The following is a 21,700-nucleotide window of genomic DNA, read 5'->3' as shown; positions in this document are numbered from 1 at the left end:
AGTCTTCCCCATATTCTGCCAGGTTTTTGTCGGGGACAGAGGTTGGTATCCCTCGAATTCGGAGGTTGTTACGCCGGGCCCTATTTTCAAGGTCTTCTTGATTGAATTCAAGGATTTCACATTTGTCCTGCAGGGTTCTGATCGAGCGTTGGATTTCCCCCAGTGTAGTTGCTTGTTCCTGGGAGTGGTCGTCTATCTCCCCCAGTCTTAGTCCGCCATGAAGGCTTGTATGTCCTCTTTGGTAGCAAGGGCTTCTCTATCCTCTGGGGATTTCTGTGGGGTAAGCTTGGGGGGGGGGGTCGTTTTTCTTTCCCTTGTCAGACAACGTGAACATGGTGGCCCTCCAGCCCAGATGAGCAGGAAGCTGAGGAGGAGGGACTCTCCCCAGGCCTGGGGCGCTGTGGTTTTGTGGGGCCAGCGGCTCATCTACAGCTCCGATGAGCGGGAAGCTGCAGGGGAGGAACTCAGGCCGGCAAGCAGTGCCTCCCCCTCCTTTTTGGTGCTGGTCTGTGGGGTACAGTGTTCGGGCCGCCGCCCAAGGCCTGGCTGGTGGATGGAGGGGTGGGGGGAGGCAACTTCCCCAGCCTCTCTGCCCCGGACCCCCGGAGGCCTCAATCTGCAAGTGGAACAGGCTGATGGATGCCGCACAAGCCTCGGGGTGCGTGGCGCTGGAGATAGTGAGCGCGGCCCGGAGGCGGCAGATTTCTCACATGGCACGCTCCAGGTGGGGAGCCCTTGTTATCTCGATTTCAGGCGATACGGAGGGGGAGTGAAGTCCGGCTCCCCGGCGTCCGGGGGAGCCGTTTCCTAATGCCCAAATTCCTGTCCGCCATCTTGGATTTGCAACGCGCTGGGGTGGCTGATCTTTGGCAGGCTTGTTTTGGGTCTTCCCGGGGCAGTAGTTTGCTTATGCCTCGTCGACTGCAGCCCTGGACCTTCTTACGCATCTGTGGTGATTATGGAGTCCAAAGGAGCGCCTCAACCTTTGCTAAACTCATGAGGCAGCGAGCCCGCCACAGAGGCTATTAAAGGAGCAGCCGCATCATCAGTGCTCCAGGCAACACCCCGGTCAGGCAGTTTTAAGGAACTTGTTTTCTTAGGAGGGTCACCTCTCCACCCTGGGGCTACATTCAGTTGTAATTGCCCATACAGTATGGAGGAAAGGGGACGGGACGTAGGAGTAATTAGAAGTTACTCGCTGTATTGACTAACATACTCTTATTCAATAGTCCCCTTTCCTCCATACTTCCTACCATCCCCCCCTTAATAAAACTGTCATTAGGCAAATGTAATATTGTCGATGCGTCAAAGGGGACTGAGGAGTGGCGCCGGTGGGCGGAGTCAGGGGAGCACATGCTCCCAGGGCCGCGCCCTGCCCTTGCGCACCTCTAAATTTAAAGAGGAAGATTCTTTCTGGTGAAAAAGGTGCAGTCTCACGTCCCTAGCGAGGGGCGCCCACACAGTATGGAGGAAAGGGGACTATGGACTAGGAGTATGTTAGTAACTACGGTGAGTAAATTATGTTTCTCACAGGTTTGCTTGTGACCCTGCAAGTGATTTTCTACAAACTCTCTAACTTTGTGCAAGACTTTTTTCTAAGAAGTGCCTCAGCTCCATAGAATATTTCAAATTCACTTTGGCTGTCCTGGCTCCCTGCAGACTCATCTAGCCCAATGACTTTGATATTGTTTGTCACTCTTGGGTGGTAACTTGTTTTAGACAGTTACTGCTGGGAAAGGCTTATCTAGATTTCATTGGAAGATTTAGTTGTCCTCGCATATACTGAGAACCTTTTTAACCCTTTTCCTTCCTTAAACCTTTTTTTTCTGCAACCTCAAAATTTGCAAAGTATAACTAGTGATATATAAATGCTATTACTGTTCTTGTGAATGAAGTCACCTCCTAGTGTAGCAATTGTGTACGACTAATATCCAAAGATTATCCACTAACTTTTTTTGATTCTGAAAAGTATTTCTAAAGTATATTTACATTGTTACATGAATGGCCTTTTTAAAGAACGCTCATTTAAAAATTGCTGTTTATTAATTAAATAAATAACTATTTATCACAGAAACCTTGAGTGTAAGTGTTACTTGTATTTATGAATTTCATTGCTACCGTTCACATTTACCCCTCTTGAGATAGGCCTGGCTGCTCAGTCACACTACCAACTTGTGTAGTACAGACCTATACCAAAAGGTGGGTTACGTAATACCAAGCAAATAAGTGCTGTGTAGTCTCGCACAGTGTGACCTCACCAATTCTTACCTAATGTACAGTTAGCCACTTGCAAACATGGGGATGGAAAATCGAAATGTCCTTTATCAGGCAAAAGGTCACTGGGTTTCCCCCGGTAATGAAACCTTTGTTTCCAGTTCTGTTTGCCCCATTTTTACCTCTCTTTGGGTTCTTCACCTGTTGCTGGCTCATTAAGAGACCCCTGTGGGCAGATGGTAGACCTTGTAGGACAAGGGGTGTGAGCAGGGAGGGCATCTTGTGCTGCATTCATTCCTCCTCAACCCCCCTGCGGGGTGCACAGCTGCTGATGGAGAGCACACTGCGTTTGCGGTACAGCTGTGGATGACTAGGGGAGAAAACAGCCAGAGCTGCCAGTCATGGGCATAATACATGTGGTGGGCATACACATTCTGGGGTCGTGGGCTGTCTCTCCTACTGTGGCCATAATTTGGGGGACATCAGTGATCATTGGCTGCAGCATAATTTCCATGCCTTCATGCGGTGAACACGGGTGTATGGTCTGTCCAGGTTTGATGAGGGCGTCAGTATCGTGGGCAGCAATAACCTCTCCCCAGAGGTCCATGATGACTGGAGCACCAAACAATCCTAGGAAGTTAGTCATTTTGCTAATAAGTGAAAAGGCTTCTCCCGAAGGCTTTGTGAGATTAGCTCAGTTAATCTCTGTACCGCATATGGACGCCAATATATCTACTGCTAGGATTTTCCTTTTAACCAGCAGTATTTTTCATTGTGGAATAGGGACAAGCACTGCTGCAGGATTTGTTGATGTGACGTTGATATCGTGGGCCTCTGAGATTGGCATAACAAAGCTAATGAATTCACTGAGAGCTCTGTTTATTGTTGGCTATCCAGTGTGCACGACCAATCCTGCTTAAATCCACAGAAGTGGCACTCAGTAAACGTAGTTTGACAGAAGTTAATGGGATTAACAGCTTTCGCTCTCACCTGGATCCGTGTCTCCCAGTCTCGAAAGCCTGTGCTGGGCTTTCCATCCAGTGGTCGATCATCAAATACCAGCGTCTGCTCTTTGGAGGGGATCTGCTCCTGTATGCGATCAGTTGATAGCAATCTGGTTGGGCTTCGGGTGTCGTGTTGGGCTGCAGAACGCGAACACCCTGCAGGCGCTAAATACCCACGCACTTATCGCCTTGCAGGGGGATCCAGCTAATTTATGCATTTAGCATCCTGTTGGGGGCGGGGCTCCTCAGCATAGCAATGGGCAGCAGGCAGTAACGATGATGATGACAGGGTAATGGATCACCCTGCAGGTGCTAACCTCCGCGGGCGAAGCCAGCTGATTTATGCATTCGGCATCCTGTTGGGGGCGGGGCTCCTTGCAGGAGTATTCGTTAACTCTGGAGAAGGGAGAGAGGATCATGTGGTGAAGCAGGAGTGGTCCCCTGGGTTCTATGTTATTTTACCAACAGTCGTTTTTTCAATGGAGTTTTGACTGACAAAAATCCATCGAACAATTGCTGTCAGCAAAAGGACATTGTACTGTCCCCCGCTAACCTTGCGCTAGCTAGAGGTGGGGATGTGGACGAGTGCAGAGCCCGCAAAGTCCAAACTTGCTGCGAGCCAGCAACAGAGAAGCTATCAGCTTGGAGGCTGAAGGAGACGAGACTCCGACCTGACTGGGACCGGAGTAGCAGTGGAGTCTCTGCATCCTTCTGGGCACCGGCAGTGACCCACAGCTAAGCCCAGGATAATGGCAGGAAATGGGGGGATGTGGCAGTGAATGGCTCAGAAAACGGTTCTAGCATTTAAGAGGGGAGGCTGCAGGAGTCTAATGGAAACCTGAGCTGTACCTGTAAAGGCAAACAACCGATACTAGGATGTGCCTAGATGTTGTATCCAGCCAATATGGCATATTAAAAACAATGGAAATCATGAAAAAACTCCTTCAGCATCTCTACATACCAGCGCCTTCCAAAAATCAAGAAATACAACAGCAAGAGAGGGAAGCAGGAAACCGGCATGGCCCAAGTGCCACTACAAGAAAGGGTTGGTCAAATACCTGCCCCCAATCACCAGTGGGGGTTGCCGACAGTGTCAGATGACCAACTATGCTGGTTGATCAGTAGGCCTGCCACTCAGCCTACACCACCCCCATATGAAGAGAGCGAGAAAGCTCAGGGATCTAGACTGATCAAAACCAGTTTAGAATCAATATGGAAGCTGCCATGAGGGCTCCCAAATTACCCTATGGCAAAAATCGAGAAGTGGTTCCGAGGGACACCTCTGGCTCCATAACAGCAACCTAATACCAAATACCTTTTAGTAAGGTTTATTTGATTTGTTCACTTTGTTAGGCGCTTATACAGGAAGTAAATACTGTTTCAAAGCACCCACATGGCAACAGAGATGGAACATAGGGAGGGAACATGGGAAAGAAAATGCAATAGAATACACAGGTATAAAATACAGAGAAGGGGAAAACACTGACAAACCTACTATGCCTTCAGAATATTCAGGACATGCAAGTGCAGCAAGGAAGAGCGCGGTGGGGGAAAGTGCTGAGGTGTCCGTGCTCGTGGGAGAGTCATATATGAAGTGCAAGGTATGGTAAGTGCTACACAGCTGAGGCCGCATTGAAGTGCGAGCCTCCTGGGAGGAGGGGTGTGCTGAGGCAGACAGACGCTAGGGTGACTGAGTTGCAACTACTGCAATGGCAGGGGGGACTTCAAGGGAAGTCCCTCTGGCCATAAAAAAGAGGTAAGCGATCCAAGCAATAAAGGGAAGGCGCAGGAGTAACAAAAAACAGACCAGGCCTTAAAATGTGCTCCTACGATACCCAAAAATAGGAATGCTTTCTTAACAAAATGGGCATATCCTAAAACATTGACTGTTTTACTTACCTGTATGTTTGTACTTTTTTCTTCTGCCCGAGACTATTATACAAAATATATTTGTACAGATATATCATGTGGACATTCCCTTATTAGTTGATAATCCAAAAGTATTTACTGTACCTTTTATAAAACCAGTTCTCTCCTTTTGGCGGTTTTCCTTGACTCCCTTGGTCATTCTACCCTTTGGAGAGTTGGAAACTCAAAGGAGAAATGACTGGTAAATCAAGTAGGTTGATCTGGTGTAGTATGTGGCAGGGTAAAGTGAAGATATAGGAGCCCTGTGGAGTAGTGTTTAATGGTTCAGAGATGGGAAAATCAATATAATAGAAAGAAACGTACTCAAGAGGACCACTGCTGCTGGTCAGAATAGCTCAATGTGGACTCTCGAGGAAAGGGGTTATTTCATAAATCATGAAATATGAATGGAGTGGCACCAAACAGCTTATACGTTCAAAGCAAGGACAGTGACTGTGAAGATTAAAGATTGACTGGTTGTAAATCAAAAAGAGAACGTCTTAAGAGGGTGAATATGAGTCTGTGTCAAAATGTTTTTTCTCTGAAATGTTTTATCTGCAGCATAGCCCATGCATCTCATTGAAATGTGCCTTTGCTTTCGAAAGGAGCGTAAAAGGTATAGTTTTTCAATATTTGTAAACCATTTCATGGTATTACTTTTGTGAATGTGATGGTTATAGTAGATGCACATTTTTGATTCTTTATTTACAGCTGCTGTCAGTGCTCTTGCGAAGTTTGGTGCTCAAAATGAGAATCTTCTCCCCAGCGTTCTGGTCCTTCTCCAGAGGTAAGTTGTATTGTGTAGATATCTCTCATTTTCATTATTTGAGCTGCTATGTACTAGGATCTTAAGCCTGTCTTTTGTCTTTCGAACGGCACACTGATATGCTGTTTTTATCTCCTTATTGCTTGTGTACTCTGTTTGAGGCATTTTACCATCTTTACAGAGGTGTTTATTACAAATCACCTAATTGATCTCTTCTTTCTTTCTTCTTGGTTTTCTATAGATTGTACTTATTCTTGTAAATGTTGTAGTGCTTTGTAAAGTAGGACCTGTTTGAGCAAGTATCTAGAAAAGTGTAAGATGTGATTTTGTGTTTAGGCTACACAAAGATTAAGGTTTCTTTTCATGCCTTGGCCCTGGACTAGGATGTTCTTGTGTCTTGGTGAAGCATTTTCTAAAAAAGGAAGCACCAATCTGTGTGATGGTCTTCCTTTTCCCCCACCTCAGAGGGTAAATGTCATACACTATACCTCTTTTGAGAGGCACTGTATTTTGTTGACTGATTTACCATTCCCCTGAGGAGTCAAAATCTTAGGTCTCATATTGGACATGACTCTTTGAGAAGTCTCTGATAGAACCATGGGCTATCAGCTTTATGGTGTCCCAAAGATACCCCCTCCATATGCCAGTACCTTCACGGAATTGGCTGCTATTTTCTCTGGTTAGTGACAAATATCTTGATGAGACTCTAGGGGGCACTCCTGTGTTAGAAATATGGAAGAAGATTCACGGGTGAACCTTAACAGTGGGGGGCTGTTTTTGATGGAGTCCTGGTCTCCCTGCCTTTGAAGGAAATGGACAGGAGAAGCCAAGGCCGTAATGGTTGAAGTGACTTCTGGGATTCCTAAACATAATCCAAATCCGAGTGTTTACGAGGGAAGTAACACAGGAATAATTGAATTTAGCAACCCCCAGTGATTGGATTGACACTAAATGAATGCACTCTCCTGAATGAAACCAGAGTTTGTACTCTGCACCCAATATTTCTATTTGAGCTGAGAGACTTCTCCAGTTCTTTGTCTAACCCAGTTACTGACAATTATCCCGTAGAAATGGGCTCAATGGGTTACTTGGTTCTACAGCCAGTGACCTAGTTAGTATTAGGGCACTGAGTCAGTTTGGACAGCTGGAGTGAGCCGGCACAGGGTTTTCATGCAAGAAGGACTCTGGCTTCTACAAGTCTCCTCTTTTTGGTACAGAGCAGCAGGGTACAGAGCCCACACCAAGGATGCACTACAAGATTCACAACAACGAATTGCACAAAATCAGTCAATAAGAACCCATACCGCCACCCCATTGGAAGATGGATAACTGGATACATGTCAACAAATCTTCAGAGCTTCATGAGGACATCCTTGACTATGCAGGATACTAAACTGATTATGGCCCCCAGTTGTGGAAGGTCTCCCCTGCTGAGGTAGAGAACAAAGCTTCATCTTACAATTGAAGGCTTGGCCAAATATGGTTCCAGGAGCAGTCCAGAGTCTCCCTCTGTGGCTTCTTGCGCAGTGCTTTGGATTCTTGTCTCCATTAGTCAACTGAAAAACTCTCGAGATACTCACCTAATGTGACATTCTGGTTCTAAGGCCACCTGCTACATCCAAACTTCTCGGTGTCGGTCAATTCATGACAGCCAGCTGTAGGGTGTTTTTAGGACGTTACACAGGCTCCAGATGGTCTATCGGGGCTGTCAGAAGCCCCATAGCCACCCTGAACTAGTTCCAAAGGCACATCAAGGCCACTTCCCGTGTTCTGGCCAGAGATGTGAAGGGAATGCTCATCTATGGCCACATCCCATCCCCTTCCATGAGTAAGATGGACAAAAGGACAGTGAAGCACAATGACGGGGCTTAAACAGCATAGTCTATTTTGAGCAGTATAGTGCATAAAATGCTGCCATGCAGGTACAAGAATAAGGTTTCCAGGAGTCCACACAGAAAAGGTCTATTGAAATGTACCACTACCGCCAGCCTTTCTGGGTTTTGCTTACTGTTGGAAAGATACCCATAGTCAAAAAGGGATTGGAAAATGTGTTTTACCTGTATTACTTTCCTCAAGTGGGTAGTAGTGTTACAACAAACTTAAATGAGGACAGGGTCAGCCTGCACTGGTACCTGTAAGGCCTGACCAGTGTCCTCAAAATGAGTACAACCAAGGATTGGGTTTTAAAAATACCTTGCTGTGAAGAATGAGGTCTCCAAAAAGCAGTTTTTAGGAGGCCCATTGAAGTTAATGAAACGCTGCAGAATGTACAGGTAAGAAAATCAGTAAGAACTTTCCAGAATACAGATAAATGCAGCATAGTCTTCCAACAGGGATTTTGGCGATGCTCGACTGCTTTGAGAGAACGCTTGACCCCAACTCTTAATGTTGGTCTGTGGGCTCACAAGAATAAATGGTCTTATGTTAACTAATGGAGGTGAGTGTATAGGTCTGCACATGGGCTCCACAAGCAGGAATGACCGAAAGAAGATCTCCAAAGGGATGGGAGGACCAATCAGTGGCGGTCTGGTCAGAGTTGCACTTGCCTCTCTTCAGGACGTTGGATTGAAGGGGTGACTAGTGGCGTAACCAGGGGTATTTTTGTGGTTCGGTTTTGGATGGGCAGCTTAGTACGGAAGAATGGAATCCGTGACCGATCCCAGTAAATAGTCTGTCACATCATTGAGGAGCGTTGGGAAAGCTTTTCTTTCTTCTGCTTTTCTCCCATAGACTACTATGCGACACTTTTGTCTTTTTTTGCTCTGTTTTTACTCCTGATCTGACTTTTTGGAGATAAGCAAAGCCTTCTGCTTTACCTCGCTTGCGTTATGCTCATTTCTGTGCGGAGTCTGATCAGTCCATAAGACCATCAGTACTGAGAGACTGTCTCTTTATGGATTTGTTGTATTTTTAAAGCTGCCCTCCTCACGTTAAAGTGATTTGCCATTAGGATACTTTTTATCCTTGCCTTTGTGTTTTGTGGCTTTTTGATTACAAACACAATATGTCCATGATGGGCTTGTGCCAGCGGATATTTTTTTTTTGCCTTGTTAATCGTATACATTTGCAATTACCACAAAGGGCTATCAACAGTGGCTACCACTCGAAGATGGCCGTGCCCCGAGACCTTTGCCTGTCCTTTGACCATATTGTTCTTTCACCCTCTTCCTGCCCTCCCAAGTTACATCATAGGAAGTGGCGTAATGTTATTTGACCCTATGAGTGTATTGTGGGCCAAGAAAAGGCAAGTTTGGAGTATGAAGGGTGACTGAACACATACTTAGGAAAATGCATCAGAAGCTGCTTACTGTGGTTTAGATGAAGCAGAGTGTTTGTGATGGACTGATATTTGCATGGTTGTGAGGATGTAGCTTCTGGATTGGTTCTGTTGATGATAGAGGCTTACAGGTTGCAGTGCATTTGTCTTGTCTGCTGGCAGCTATGAAGCACTGGTGGCTGATCAATGCTGGAGCTAGGCCTTTGGATGTGTTTTTATGGGGCCATGATGTGGGGTAGCTCAGCATTTGCTATGCGTGAAAATCTATACATGCCGTGGATCAGACAGAAAGCTATCTGTTAAGTGCAAAACAATGCAGACCTTTTTCTCACTGCTTCAGGGATTCCTATGCCTTTACAGATACTGAAGTCAAAAGGTGGAATTGTGTTAATGCTGTTAAAGCACATGGTAGGTTCTGGGATTTAGTTGTATACTTGGTGCTGGAGGTTTCACAGAGAGATGATCAGTCAAAATGCCAGTGTTTTCAGTGTTTGGAGTAGCAGCATATTTCCAGAGGAACGCGGATCGGGCGTGTCAGCATGTTGTAGCCAATAGACAGAACATGGCGGCACGTTACAGAAGTGTTCTGCACGTACATAAACCCAATGTTGGCCTTGCCCAAGTAATGCAGCCAGGGCTCCAGATAACAATTTAAGGGTAGAGTACTTTGCTCCCTATTTTGGGTAATTGGAAGTAAAGGAATATTTTGGGAGGAACAACAAAGTTCTCAATCCCAACTGGTTGATTATTAGGCAAGTAAAAATACTGTTTAATTTTACAGTACAGTCATTTTTCTTTTAATCGAAATATTATTTGCAGTTAGAAATTGCTGTAAATATAGAGGCATTTTTACGGCATAAGCAATCTTCACATCCAACAGCACTGTGGCATAGGACCTCTTTGTGGAAGGTGCTGCTTGTGCCGCTTGTCAGACAACCTCACCTTTTCATTGTGACTTTCAAAGGGGCAAGTTAATTTCTACTCGTTACTGTCTTTTTTTTTTCTTTGTTGGGAATTTTGACCCTATTAGTACAGAGTTCCTTTTAGTGAGTAAAATAGGCAGGTAGATTGGTTCCTGGTCCTCTTTTCAACTAATCAGGACCGCCTGTAGGCAGTAGCCAGCCTCACGACAGAAGGCTGTCGACAAAAGGCTACAGATCCTGTCCGTGCTGCCAGGACCCCGGGGCACGCCACGCTGCTTTTGCAACACTGCCAGATCTTCATCAAGCATCTCACCGCTAAACTCTGAAACGTGCGACTGCAAACCAAACCTGCATCGCAGCACACCTCGTTCAACCCACCGCGGTAAACAAACCCTGCCATCTCTTTGACTTGCAGTAAGAGTCAAGCCTTTCTACCAGTATATAACGCTATTACCAACATCACCTGGTAACCCATGTCTCCTCCCAGGCATGGCCCCGGAAGGCACGCTTTTCGCTAATATACAGAGACATCAGCTTCAACTTACTTCACCTGTAGTAGTACAACCCAGTTATCAGGATCCTTTACCAATTTTGCACTGCTGCTGCTGCTCCATGATAATGTGTCTCAGACAACTTCAATTGTGAGTATTGTGAATGCACAACTGTAGACTTGTTAATAACACAGCCTAGTCGAATACGTTCTTTGAAACCCCAAGCACACGTAACAGTTTATTTTTCACAGGTTATTAGCCTATTGTCTCATTGAACTAGTTATTGTCTAGCACATATATTCACTAGCCATCTGCCGAGCACCCTAATTAGCTCACTTTCTCTTCTTTACATCTACTGACCCAAATGTTCAATATCGGATCAACCTACCTGCATGTTGTTACCCCTTCTGAACTAGCTTAGCCTTACGCATCATCCAACTGTAAAGAATTCTAACTAGCCTACTTTCTTGTGACGCTTATTGGCCCAATGTTTGATTTAAAATCAGCTGACCGCATAGTTTCTCATCCGAATTAGCTTTGCTATATGTATGCATCAGACTTTTCCAGTGAACTTGTACTAGCCTACTTTCCTGTGATGCTGATTGGCCAAATGTTTATCACTGATTCAGCCTAACTACATAGCATCTTCACTTTGGTTCTAGACCAGTCACACACATGCATCAGCCATCTGTAGAGCATTCCAATTATTTTCATTTTGTTTCTGTGATGATTATTAGCTCAATGTATAATGCTTTATTGACACTCTATTGCTATCCTATGACCCACCCTTCCCCAAACACTGCACTTGCACAATAGAGACCTCTCAATTGACCTCACACTCTTTCCACCAGCCCAACATCACACCACCCTCCACCACGCTACGACACCCCATTGCCATGCACACAGCACCCTGAGTGAATCCACGGAGTATACCAAGCATTCGGCAGAGCACCTGCCCCAATGCAAACACACGCCTCGCTTGCGCGCGCTGATATACACCACTCTGACCTACAAGCCATCTAATAACAGGCCAGTACGCCAACTCCCCAGATCCCACTCCCTTAGCTACACTTCCCTCATTATTGTCCGCTCACTTCCCCTCCTCTACTGCGCCGCGACCCCTCAAACCATGCACACTTGCAACAGTAACACCAAGCCGACCAACCCAGCAGACACTACCCTTGATAACGCAATCTGCTCTAATGGTACATACATTTTCCACAAGTCAGGCTTGACACGGCTCTACTGCCCCAGGCACCACCCCCGGCCCTGCCCTGCCCCGCTCCTTTCCTTCCTAACACACCAGCCTTCCTAGCCATATCGAATCCCCACTTCAAAACCATGCCGACCCCAAGCAGTATTCGCTGCCTACACCTTTCTTCCAGAACGACACGTGTAGCAGCCCAAACAAGACCCACCATCACCTCTAAAAGAAACAGCAGGCTCTCAGGACGCACCCACCTCCAACACCCCCACATTAAAAAACACTGCCCCCCCTCTCCCAACACCACCACAACGCTCATTCCCAACGAACCTCGGGAGAACCCAGAGATCCGCTCCCAGAGAACAAACACCCACAATAAGACCTTGCTGACGCCTCTCAATATCTCAACTATCCCCTCCCCCCTCAGACTCTCCTGACCCCCGCCACTGAGCCCACCCAACTCCAGGACCCCCCCCCCACGCCCCTCTTTCTAGGATCCCTATTAAATGTCAGATCCCCTTGGGCCCACGCAATTGATATACACAACTGCATAGTAGAATTCAAACTTGACTTTTTAGCGCTCAACGAAACATGGCTACACTCTGCCTCAGGCTCACAGATTACATTAGCTGTCCCCTCAGAGTACACCATTCTCAGAACAGACCGCCTAGATTCCATAGGTGGAGGAGTGGCTATCATCCACAAAACCCACTTCAATTCAGACAACCCTCAGACAACTATCCACTTCCTAATAGTTTATAGAGCCCCGAACGCCACCAACAAGCCAGATGTAGATCTACCACTACTAGTTAGACCCTTGCTCAAACCCAAAACTAAATACATACTCCTAGGTGACCTCAATCTAGGATATGATGACCCCTCAGATAACAAAGCTACAGCCTGCCACAAGGCATTCCAGGAAATGCAATTTTCACAAATAGTGAACTCCGCTACCCATTCCAAAGGCAGAACTCTCGATTGGATACTCACCCTAAATACTTTAACATAGAAGACGTCCTCCAAGATGTTATGTTAACCAAACTTGGAGAGCGCACATACACCCTAAGGCATCTTAGCGCTAGATAGCAGGATAGAACATTCTGACAGAGGCAATCATTTATTTAAACAGGGTTGTTTTCAATAGACGTCGGAACAGGAAGTAATCAGTAGTGCTGCAGAGTACATAGGGAAAGTCATTCCCGGCTTTCGCGGCAGCCACAGAGAAGGCCCGTCCTCCACTATGAGCACGCCGGTAACTGGGTACGGCTACCAGAAGAGCTGATTTAGAGCGCAAGGCTCGAGTAGGTACATGGCACGAGAACTTAGTTGGCAAATATTCTGCACCATTCCCGTAGAAAGCTCGGTGTACCATACACAAAGACTTGAAAGAGATCGTGTCTGCCACCGGAAGCCAGTGCAATTTCCTAAGTAAAGGAGACGTATGTGTTCCAAAGGGAGGATGTAGGATTGCTCTGGCTGCCGCATTCTGCAATAGCTGAAGTCACTTGATCAAATAGCGGGGCTGGGCCAGATAGAGGGAATTGCAGTAGTCCAGTACGCTTAAAACTAAAGCAGCAACCACTGGCGCCTGGCAGGCTGCCGGGATAAAAGGAAGAACCTCACAGAGAATGCAGAGCTTGAAATGGCCGGATTTACATACCGCTGCCACTTGCTCATCCATAGAAAGGGATGCGGAAAATCTAACCCCCAGGTTTCTCACCGATGTAACAGAAGTGGGGAGAGGGCCAAGGGACGAGGGTCAGAACTTGGTGGGCCAGAACAGGTGGGGAGATGTAGTACCCACACCCAAGACCTCCGGGTTGCTGCCGTTCAGCTTTAATCAGTTTCTTCCCATCCAAGCTCCCAGGTCCTCAAGGCATCTTTTGAGACGACTAGCTGTTTCAGTCTGAGTGAGGTCAAGGCGGACAAGAATTTGGGTATCATCCGCGTAAGAAATAACGGAACCAGTACGATTGAATAAGACGCAGGAGGGGTCTGATGTAGACGTTGAACATTATAGGGGAGAGTGCATAGCCATGTGGAACCCCAGAGAATAAAGGAACTGCATCAGGACGGAAGGGGGGCAAGGACATGGATTGAGATCTATTGGCCAGAAAGGACTTGAACCAATTTATAACTTGACCTGAAAGACTGGCCGCAGAGATGCAGTGGTCGGATCACTACCTAATCAATATCAACATAAAGCTAGACACCGACCCTAAAGTTAAAACGTGCAGCCCGGCCTCCATTCAGGTCAGAAATGCATGCAAGCTTACCCCAGAGAATTTAAATACATTGCTCAATGAACTAGCGAGGCCATTATACATTGAAAACTAGCATGCCGATTAACAATGAGCTGTTAGCTAGTGGAAAGGATTTTGTAATGCCAAAGATCAGAGTAGTAAATCTGAAAACGCTGGTGCACAAAAAACTGCTGACATTTACAATTGAAAATAAAATGATAAGTAAGACCCGGAAGCGAACAGTGTCTAAAGGTACCGACATACGACTTTATTACAATCAAGGGGCGATGCTTGACAAAATAAGGAAGATGAGAGTATAAAACATAACAAATTGACAGAGTTAAACGGCCGCCTGAACATGGTAGTATACGCCATTAAAGTTAACCCTATAGAAATAGCAATGGTCACCAAAGTTGGAAGCATAATCTCAGATAACAAGATGGAATCTGAAAGTAAAAGCTGTGATGACAATAATTTTCTATTTCAGGAAGCAAAGGGAAATGTAAATATTAGTCCTCCCAAAACATGCTCAGTGGAGGCCCAGCAAAGATTAAGAAAAGCATACCAAATGATGCATATTATTGGGCACGTGGATGAAGAAGCTCTTGGCTTCATGAATACGAGCCATAACTCTGACAATCATGACGAAGTGGTATTTGTGCACTCCAATACAGGGGATTTAATGCGGGCAGACAATTTCTCACCCATTCCATCACTAAGTGTGCCCACTATGTTTGGGAGAAATGAGCAAGGGGAAGAGATTCAGATGGTTCCTAATCAACTGAAAACAAGATCCATAGGATCATCTGAGTGTTATGATCGTGAGGGCTCTATACATTCCTTGTCATTCATTCCACCAACCCCTAGACGACCAAAGGAAGTATGCAAAAGTCAGCAAGCACTATGGCCTAGTGAGGGCATTAGTGATAATGGAACTAAGGAAGTGGATGTGAACCCTACCATAGCAACTATGAATATAGCCCTATTATCTCTTGCAAAGCTATATGAAGCAATGGATCAAAAACTCAATTACCAAACAATCCTACTGATGCAAATCTCGTCAAAAAGCAGTCATCCAAACTCCTGAGGAAAAAAATGAATAGTGAGCCTCAATATGAAATCTTTAGACATTGTAGTCTAATAGATGTTGGAATGCAGACAGAACTTGGATATTAATGAGGGTAGGGTTATGCAAGATCAGAGTTTAGCGATGCTGCAGAAAAATTCACAAATCATAGAGAAATTGAAGGACACTGAGAAAAATCAGCCAAATGTGTTGGGCCATAATATGCCAGCCAAAAGCAACGAGGCTAATGGAACAGTAATAGAGGTGCCAAAAGATGAAGGTGAGAAAATTCAACCAAATGTGTTGTGCTATAGTATGTTTACCAAAGGTAATGAGGTTAATATTGCAGCAATGGAGGCATCAATCACTAAAAGTATGAAGCGCCAAGTAAATGAATTCAGTATACCAGCGAAAATGGAGACAGGAAAAATGAGAGTATCGAGAATCAATACAAAAAAGCTAGTTAAATTACAAAGAGCAATCAAAACAAGTGCAAAAACAAGACGCTTTTCGAAAATGATAAACTCCTCAAAACAAAAAGAAGGTAAAAAGGAGGAGGGAAATGGTATTAAAACTGTAATGGCACAGCAAGTTACTAACAACAAGGAAATACCAACGATTGATTTGACTTATAAAGCACTTGACGATCTGTTTGAGGAAACCACCCTAATGCAAGAGGGGAACAAAAAGGCTAATATATTGAAATCCTGAGTCTACTAATCCATCTGTTGATCAGGGAAAAGCTACGGTTGAGTTGGCCGTGGCTCAAATGAGAGCGGAAATGAATAAAAATGTAGAACAATAAATCGCCAATAAGAACAAAGAACATGAACCAGTAAGAATCAATCCAGAACAAATATCAATCCCAGGGTACCAGCCAAGTTTAAGTGAATATACAAGATGGAACTATCCCAGAACCTACTGCACAATGGAGAACGAATATTGCTACAGTTAAGGAATCTACATACAAAACAAAAGCAAATCCAAACAATAATCGAAATGGAACTGGTCTCCATTGCATTATTGTTGAATGTAGAGAGCATCCTTTTGTCCAATTTGACCTAAATCGATAGTGTTCTGAATATCTGCAAAGAGATACCGCAATTGCAGAACATAAATTTATCAGACATTGAAAGAATTGAATTCTTGGATAACCAGGGCTTGTTAAAATCACAAGTATCAGTACGTTCTGCGATTCTGGCTGATATTCTCTGGCATGCATAGGACACATTACATCAAATGGGCTTCAAATTGTATAAAGATGATGCGCGGAAGGAGAATGGAGATAAGCTGGAAGTTAAGAGAAGCCCCCGAATATATGGAGGAAATGGTGCAAGGCAAATTGACATGGGAAACCATCAATATCAAGCATAACAATCCTCATCAATAGACAAAATCTGTCTCATGAGTTGGAACACCCAGGGGTTTTCGCATCTTACCGATTTAAATAAGTTTGATTTGTTGGTGTTACAAGAAACATGGATGGTAGAGACCCCAATATGGGACGGATATGAAATATTGTTGGTTCCCGCTTTAGTGTTGACCAGGGGACGCCCAATGGCGGGCCTAATGATGGCAGTAAAAAAAGGAAACGGCTTTGTAATGTCAATGTATGATCCGATTACACCATTCATACAAATTGTAAAATTGGCAAAAGATATATACACAGTAACAATTATCAATATTTACTGGGGGAGATCCCATTTGACACGACACGTTTTTTGAACATCTAGAGGAAGTTCTTACCAAAATATCATCGGAAAAGAACATAGATTATGTTCTGATTATGGGTGATTTAAACCTACATCTAATATCAAAAAGGGGTAAGAAACAAACCCTAGAGGAACAAAGATGGCGATACAGAATGGAAGGCAGGCAATTTATAATGGTGAATGGTGCAGTAGAGGATGATACCCCAGCTGCCAGTACTTGGCGAAATGGCCCCATGGAAGCTACTATTGATTGTGTATTTGTAAATTCTGCATTGATGAACAAAATCCAAACCCTGGATGGTAAATGGAGTACCAAAAGTGATCATGGTCAATTGTGCTTAACATGGGGTGGGAATTAAAATGGCACATAAAACACGTAGAGAAATATAAGGGCAATGTCATCGCGAATAATGCTACAAATCGGTTAAAATGGTCGAAAGCTCTAAACGATTTCGACAGGGCCCACGCAAATCATCCACCAGGGCAGGGATATGTATCAACAATGCAGAAATATGCTTATGTACAAACTGCTGTGCAGGGAAACAACTATAAACATACTCATGTTTTTGATATTGATGTTAAATATAAAAAAGCTGAATTTAGACGGGAGATACGATTGTTGAAACAGTTACCAATAGAAGAGAGATTATGCAAAATCAACCACCTGAGAACAGTATACAAGAATTGGCAAAGGGGGAGAAAAGCGTTATGTCATCAAAAAGACAGTGAACATATGCTGCAAAAAATCGCTTCCAAGTCATCAGCTGAAATATGGGGCTTATTGAATAAGGCAACATATAAAGATCAAAATTCAGTGCAAATAAATTCTATTGCAGCAAAAACTTGGTGCGATTATTTCAAATAAATAGACCAAAGTCCCATTGCAAACTTCCATTTGAGGTTAAATGGTGTAAACTGGAATCATTCATTTCCATTTGATTACGACGATGTGATGTTTTACATTTTGAAACTTAGCACGACTCGAGCTCAGGGCCCTGATGGTCTTGATGATGGAACATTAAAAAAAAATCCAGAGATTTGGGCCTCCATATTGGAACAAATATTCAAGGAAGTTAAGCGAACAGGGAAGTTGCCCGATTCATGGAAGAAATCTTTATTAATCCCACTTTTTAAAAAGGGGAATAGACTTGATCCTCCAGCATATAGGCCAATAGCCTTATTAGACTGTCCGGGAAAGACTTTTCCCCGTTTAGTTCTTCGCAACTTTAACAACTGGTTTAATAAAGAGAATTTAAGGGACCCATGGCAAACAGGGTTTCTGCAAGGGATGGGAAAAAGTGTCAATTTACTAATCATAAACGCCATTATTGTAGAACAATCATATAAGAAGCAACCACTTTGTCGCTTTTGTCTACTTTAAGACAGCATTCGACTCAGCGGTAAGAGAATTGCTCTTTATGAAATTAATGAAAAATAATTGCCCGTGGGAGATTTTAAAATGGCTGATTGACTTTCACAAACAGGCATCCTTGCAGATTAGACTAGATGGTACTGGATTGCTATCTGAATCGATTCCAACGACAAGGGGGCTGAAGCAAGGTTGCATACTTGCCTCAGCTTTACTTTATTTCAGATCTGGGCATGGAATTTGCAAATGTAATAACTGATTCACCGAAAATTGTAAATAAGGTCATCAAATGGCTATTATATGCTGATGACCTTCTCCTACTGTCAAAGGCACCCATGGGGCTATGCAATATGCTACAGGCCCTGGAAAGGTATGCTAACATCAATAAACTGCATGCCTCTTCACTTTATTTAGCCGACCTGAACAAAGCACTGGAACACCAATCATTGGCCAGCCCTAGAATTGGCAGTCACTATATTGGATCGCTTATGCCGGCAATGTGGTCCTGCTTGATTACTCACCCAGAGGGCTGCAACGTCTACTTTCGAATGGATTGTGTCCTCCAACTTATTCCTCATCTTCGATATTCTCGTCCAGCTTCGGCTGCTTCGGAAAACATTTCTCTGCAGGTGGCACCGTGTGTCGATGACATCGAGTCGAGGTCCTTCGAAGGCCTCCGTCGAGGGTGACTTCATCGGGTATACAAGTAACTTGCGCGGCACCTGTTGGCCTCAGTTCTGTTTTTCCACAGTACGTGTTGCTATCAGAGACTCGGCGCACCTCAGTATTTCTGCTGCAGTTATCGTTCTTTCGTCAAAAAGCGAATACGATAGTCTTCATCAACCCCGACTACCCTGCATTCGGGGTTCAAGAAGTGCAAAGATTGCAGTTATAAAATGGCAATAACTGACCCTCTTCGATCATGTTTGTGGTGCCTCGGGAAAGATCACGACACAGAGGCCTACACGAAGTGTCGGGCAATGACCGGTAAGGCTTTGCGAGAGAGGAAGGGAAAACTACAGCTGGGTCGACTAGCAAAATCCAACCGATCCTCGACCGTTGAGGAGAAAACCCATTCCCCTTGATGCGATAGGACTCATAGGTCGAGATCCCGAAGTGGTTCCCACCACTCATCGTCTTTGACAAAAAGGTCGATGAAGACACGCTACCGGTCACCATCCACTTCGTCGTCAGACGACTCGTCAAAAAAGTTTAAAATGCCCCACAAAACATTCTTCCTCCGAAGAGTGGGAAGCTTTCAGAGTTAAAATGATGGAAGTATTTGAGAAGGCTAAGCCTCGAACCTCGACTTCCTCGGAAGCCGGCCGAGAGCGTTTCTGTGTCGACACTCGCATGCCCTCGAGCCCGAGTGATCAAAGAGGAGCTGATTGGGAACCCTCGAGGACCCTGAGCAGGAATGACCGCTCAAGGTCATCAATGCCATCTAAGGTCCTACATACTTTGAAAGGAAAAGCCTTCAAGGTTGCCTCAACACCTTCGACGCCATTTCCGTCAACGGTTCCTCTTTTATCAACGCCTTTGTTGACGTCAACTCAGAAGACGTCCGTGCCAAAAGCTCCTAAGGTTTCTGCTCAGTTATCTGAGCATGTTTCAGCAGGAGAAAAGGCTACAAAAGCTACATCTCAAACAGTTCCTCCAGAAAAGATTTTCACTCCTCTACCTAGGAAAGAATTCTTTAAGTCCCTCACTTAAATTTTTGAAGAGCAGGAGAGGTCTGAAGATGAGGTCGTCCCATTTGGCCTGGAGTATGGCACCCCTAATGTCCCAGAATGTCTCATCTCTGAAGAGAGTAAAATGAGAGATCTCAGAGACATGACATAATGCTAGTGGTGTAGATACATCACCGGAAGCTGATTTTGGTAAACCAGAGCCTGAGGAACACGCCTGTTCCTCTTACCGCCAACTAATGATAAAAGTGGTTGATTATTTAGGATGGTCTAGACCACAAACCCAATTTGTCCAAGAAGATCTGATGGACATTCTAGATCAAGGTCCGCCCACTGATCCAATTTTATCTTTTCACGTGGCCTTGCAAAATAGGGTGGCCAAAAATTAGGAGACCCAGGACTCTATTTCTCATGTGAATAAGTCCCTTACAACTAAATACCGCCCTTCCAGTAGCAACCCCGGCTATTTGTCCAAAACCCCACTCCTGAGCGTCTGGTGGTCCAGGCAGCCACTGCTATATCCAACAAAGTTGCATACCCTACTATCCCTCCAGATAGGGACGACAAGCGTGTGGATGGGTGGGCACGCAAGGTATTTTCAGCAGGGAGCATGGCCTTTAAAATCGGCCAACTCCACATGTGCCTTGGCAAAATTCTCGTACACACTCTGGGAGTGCCTCTCCATGGCGGCGGAGCATATACCAGAGGGGGAGGAAAGGGATGGATTCCTAGCTATCGTTAGAGATGGATTGGAAGCCATGCAAGAATCCCTTCAATCTGGTTTGGACACTGCAGACAGCGTCTGCAGGTCCATGGCTACCAGCAGTTATGCGCAGGTTTGCGTGGTTGCGGAAGTCGGGGTTTGCACCAAATGTACAGTCCCGTCTCCTAAACATGCCTTTTGACGGGTCTCACCTTTTTAGCAGCAAGGCTGACGAGAGCCTTTAGAGGTTGCAGACCTCAAAAGCGGCTGCCAGGGGGCGCTGTTGCGCATTAGAGCCACGCGGAGGTGAGCAGCCATAGCTCCTATGTAGCCGCGGACATCATCCAGTCTAAATCCTGTTTCCTCGTGTTCTGTATGCCCAAAAGCAAAGCCCCGAGCAGCGGACTGCAACTATTGTGGAATGCTGCAATTTCAGAGGTAACCGGATAAGGGAACTCGAAAAACAGGCCGCCTTTGAGGGTGCGAGGTGGCGGGGGCCATCTTCCCGCTCGGCCCGGAGACACTGCTGGTGCGGGTAACTCAAGGTGGCAACACAACGGCCTGAGAGCAGCCGAAACAAACCCCCCCTCCCCCCATTTCTCAAGGACGGGGGTGCAGCATCTACGTTGTACCACGGTGCCGCGATAAAACAGCGTGAATTGGATAACATACCAGGTACACCTCCCCCGTCCGGCAGGAGAGCCGGGAGTACGGCCAAGGTGATCCCTGGTGCGGGTGAGGTGAGGAGCCCGGGGGAGGGGATTGACACAGCGGCCCGCTGGAGTCGAAGCGGCCAAAGCAGGGTGACATCTCACCCCCCCCCCCACCACACCAGCAACAGAGCTCACTCTCGACGGACCACGGAGACTTGGTGCCCCGGAGCATGACACTGGGGCGCCCAGGCATCGCCCCCACTGAATATATAGCACAAGCCCACACTAACCGGAAGCCTTGAGCAGCCTCTCACTTTAGGGGTGAATCCCCTCATACTTGCTCAGAGCTTCGCCTCCAACCGCGTGCCATGGCACGGAGCACGGACCCGCCCCACAAACTACAGCAATTGCGGGGGACAAGAGGACCCCCCCCAGGATCCACAAGACACCAGGATACCAGCCATAATCAGAGCGGCTCC

General features: G+C 45.6%; 1 protein-coding gene across 2 annotated transcripts in view; it reads left to right on the top strand.

The window, feature by feature from the left end:
- COPG2 (COPI coat complex subunit gamma 2) overlaps positions 1–21,700 on the top strand; it is a 621,430-nt gene that overhangs the window by 327,071 nt on the left and 272,659 nt on the right. For both annotated transcript variants that reach the window (XM_069629620.1, XM_069629619.1), the window contains one exon: positions 5,838–5,913. In XM_069629620.1, the coding sequence (XP_069485721.1) occupies positions 5,838–5,913 (76 nt within the window). The remainder of the gene's footprint in view (positions 1–5,837; positions 5,914–21,700) is intronic.

This window comes from Ambystoma mexicanum, chromosome 12 (genome assembly GCF_040938575.1).
Source record: "Ambystoma mexicanum isolate Mex_15411 chromosome 12, UKY_AmexF1_1, whole genome shotgun sequence".
Classification (NCBI taxonomy): Eukaryota; Metazoa; Chordata; class Amphibia; order Caudata; family Ambystomatidae; genus Ambystoma; species Ambystoma mexicanum.
The sequence above is the reverse complement of the archived record's forward strand: the minus strand, read 5'-3'. Positions and strand labels throughout refer to the sequence as shown.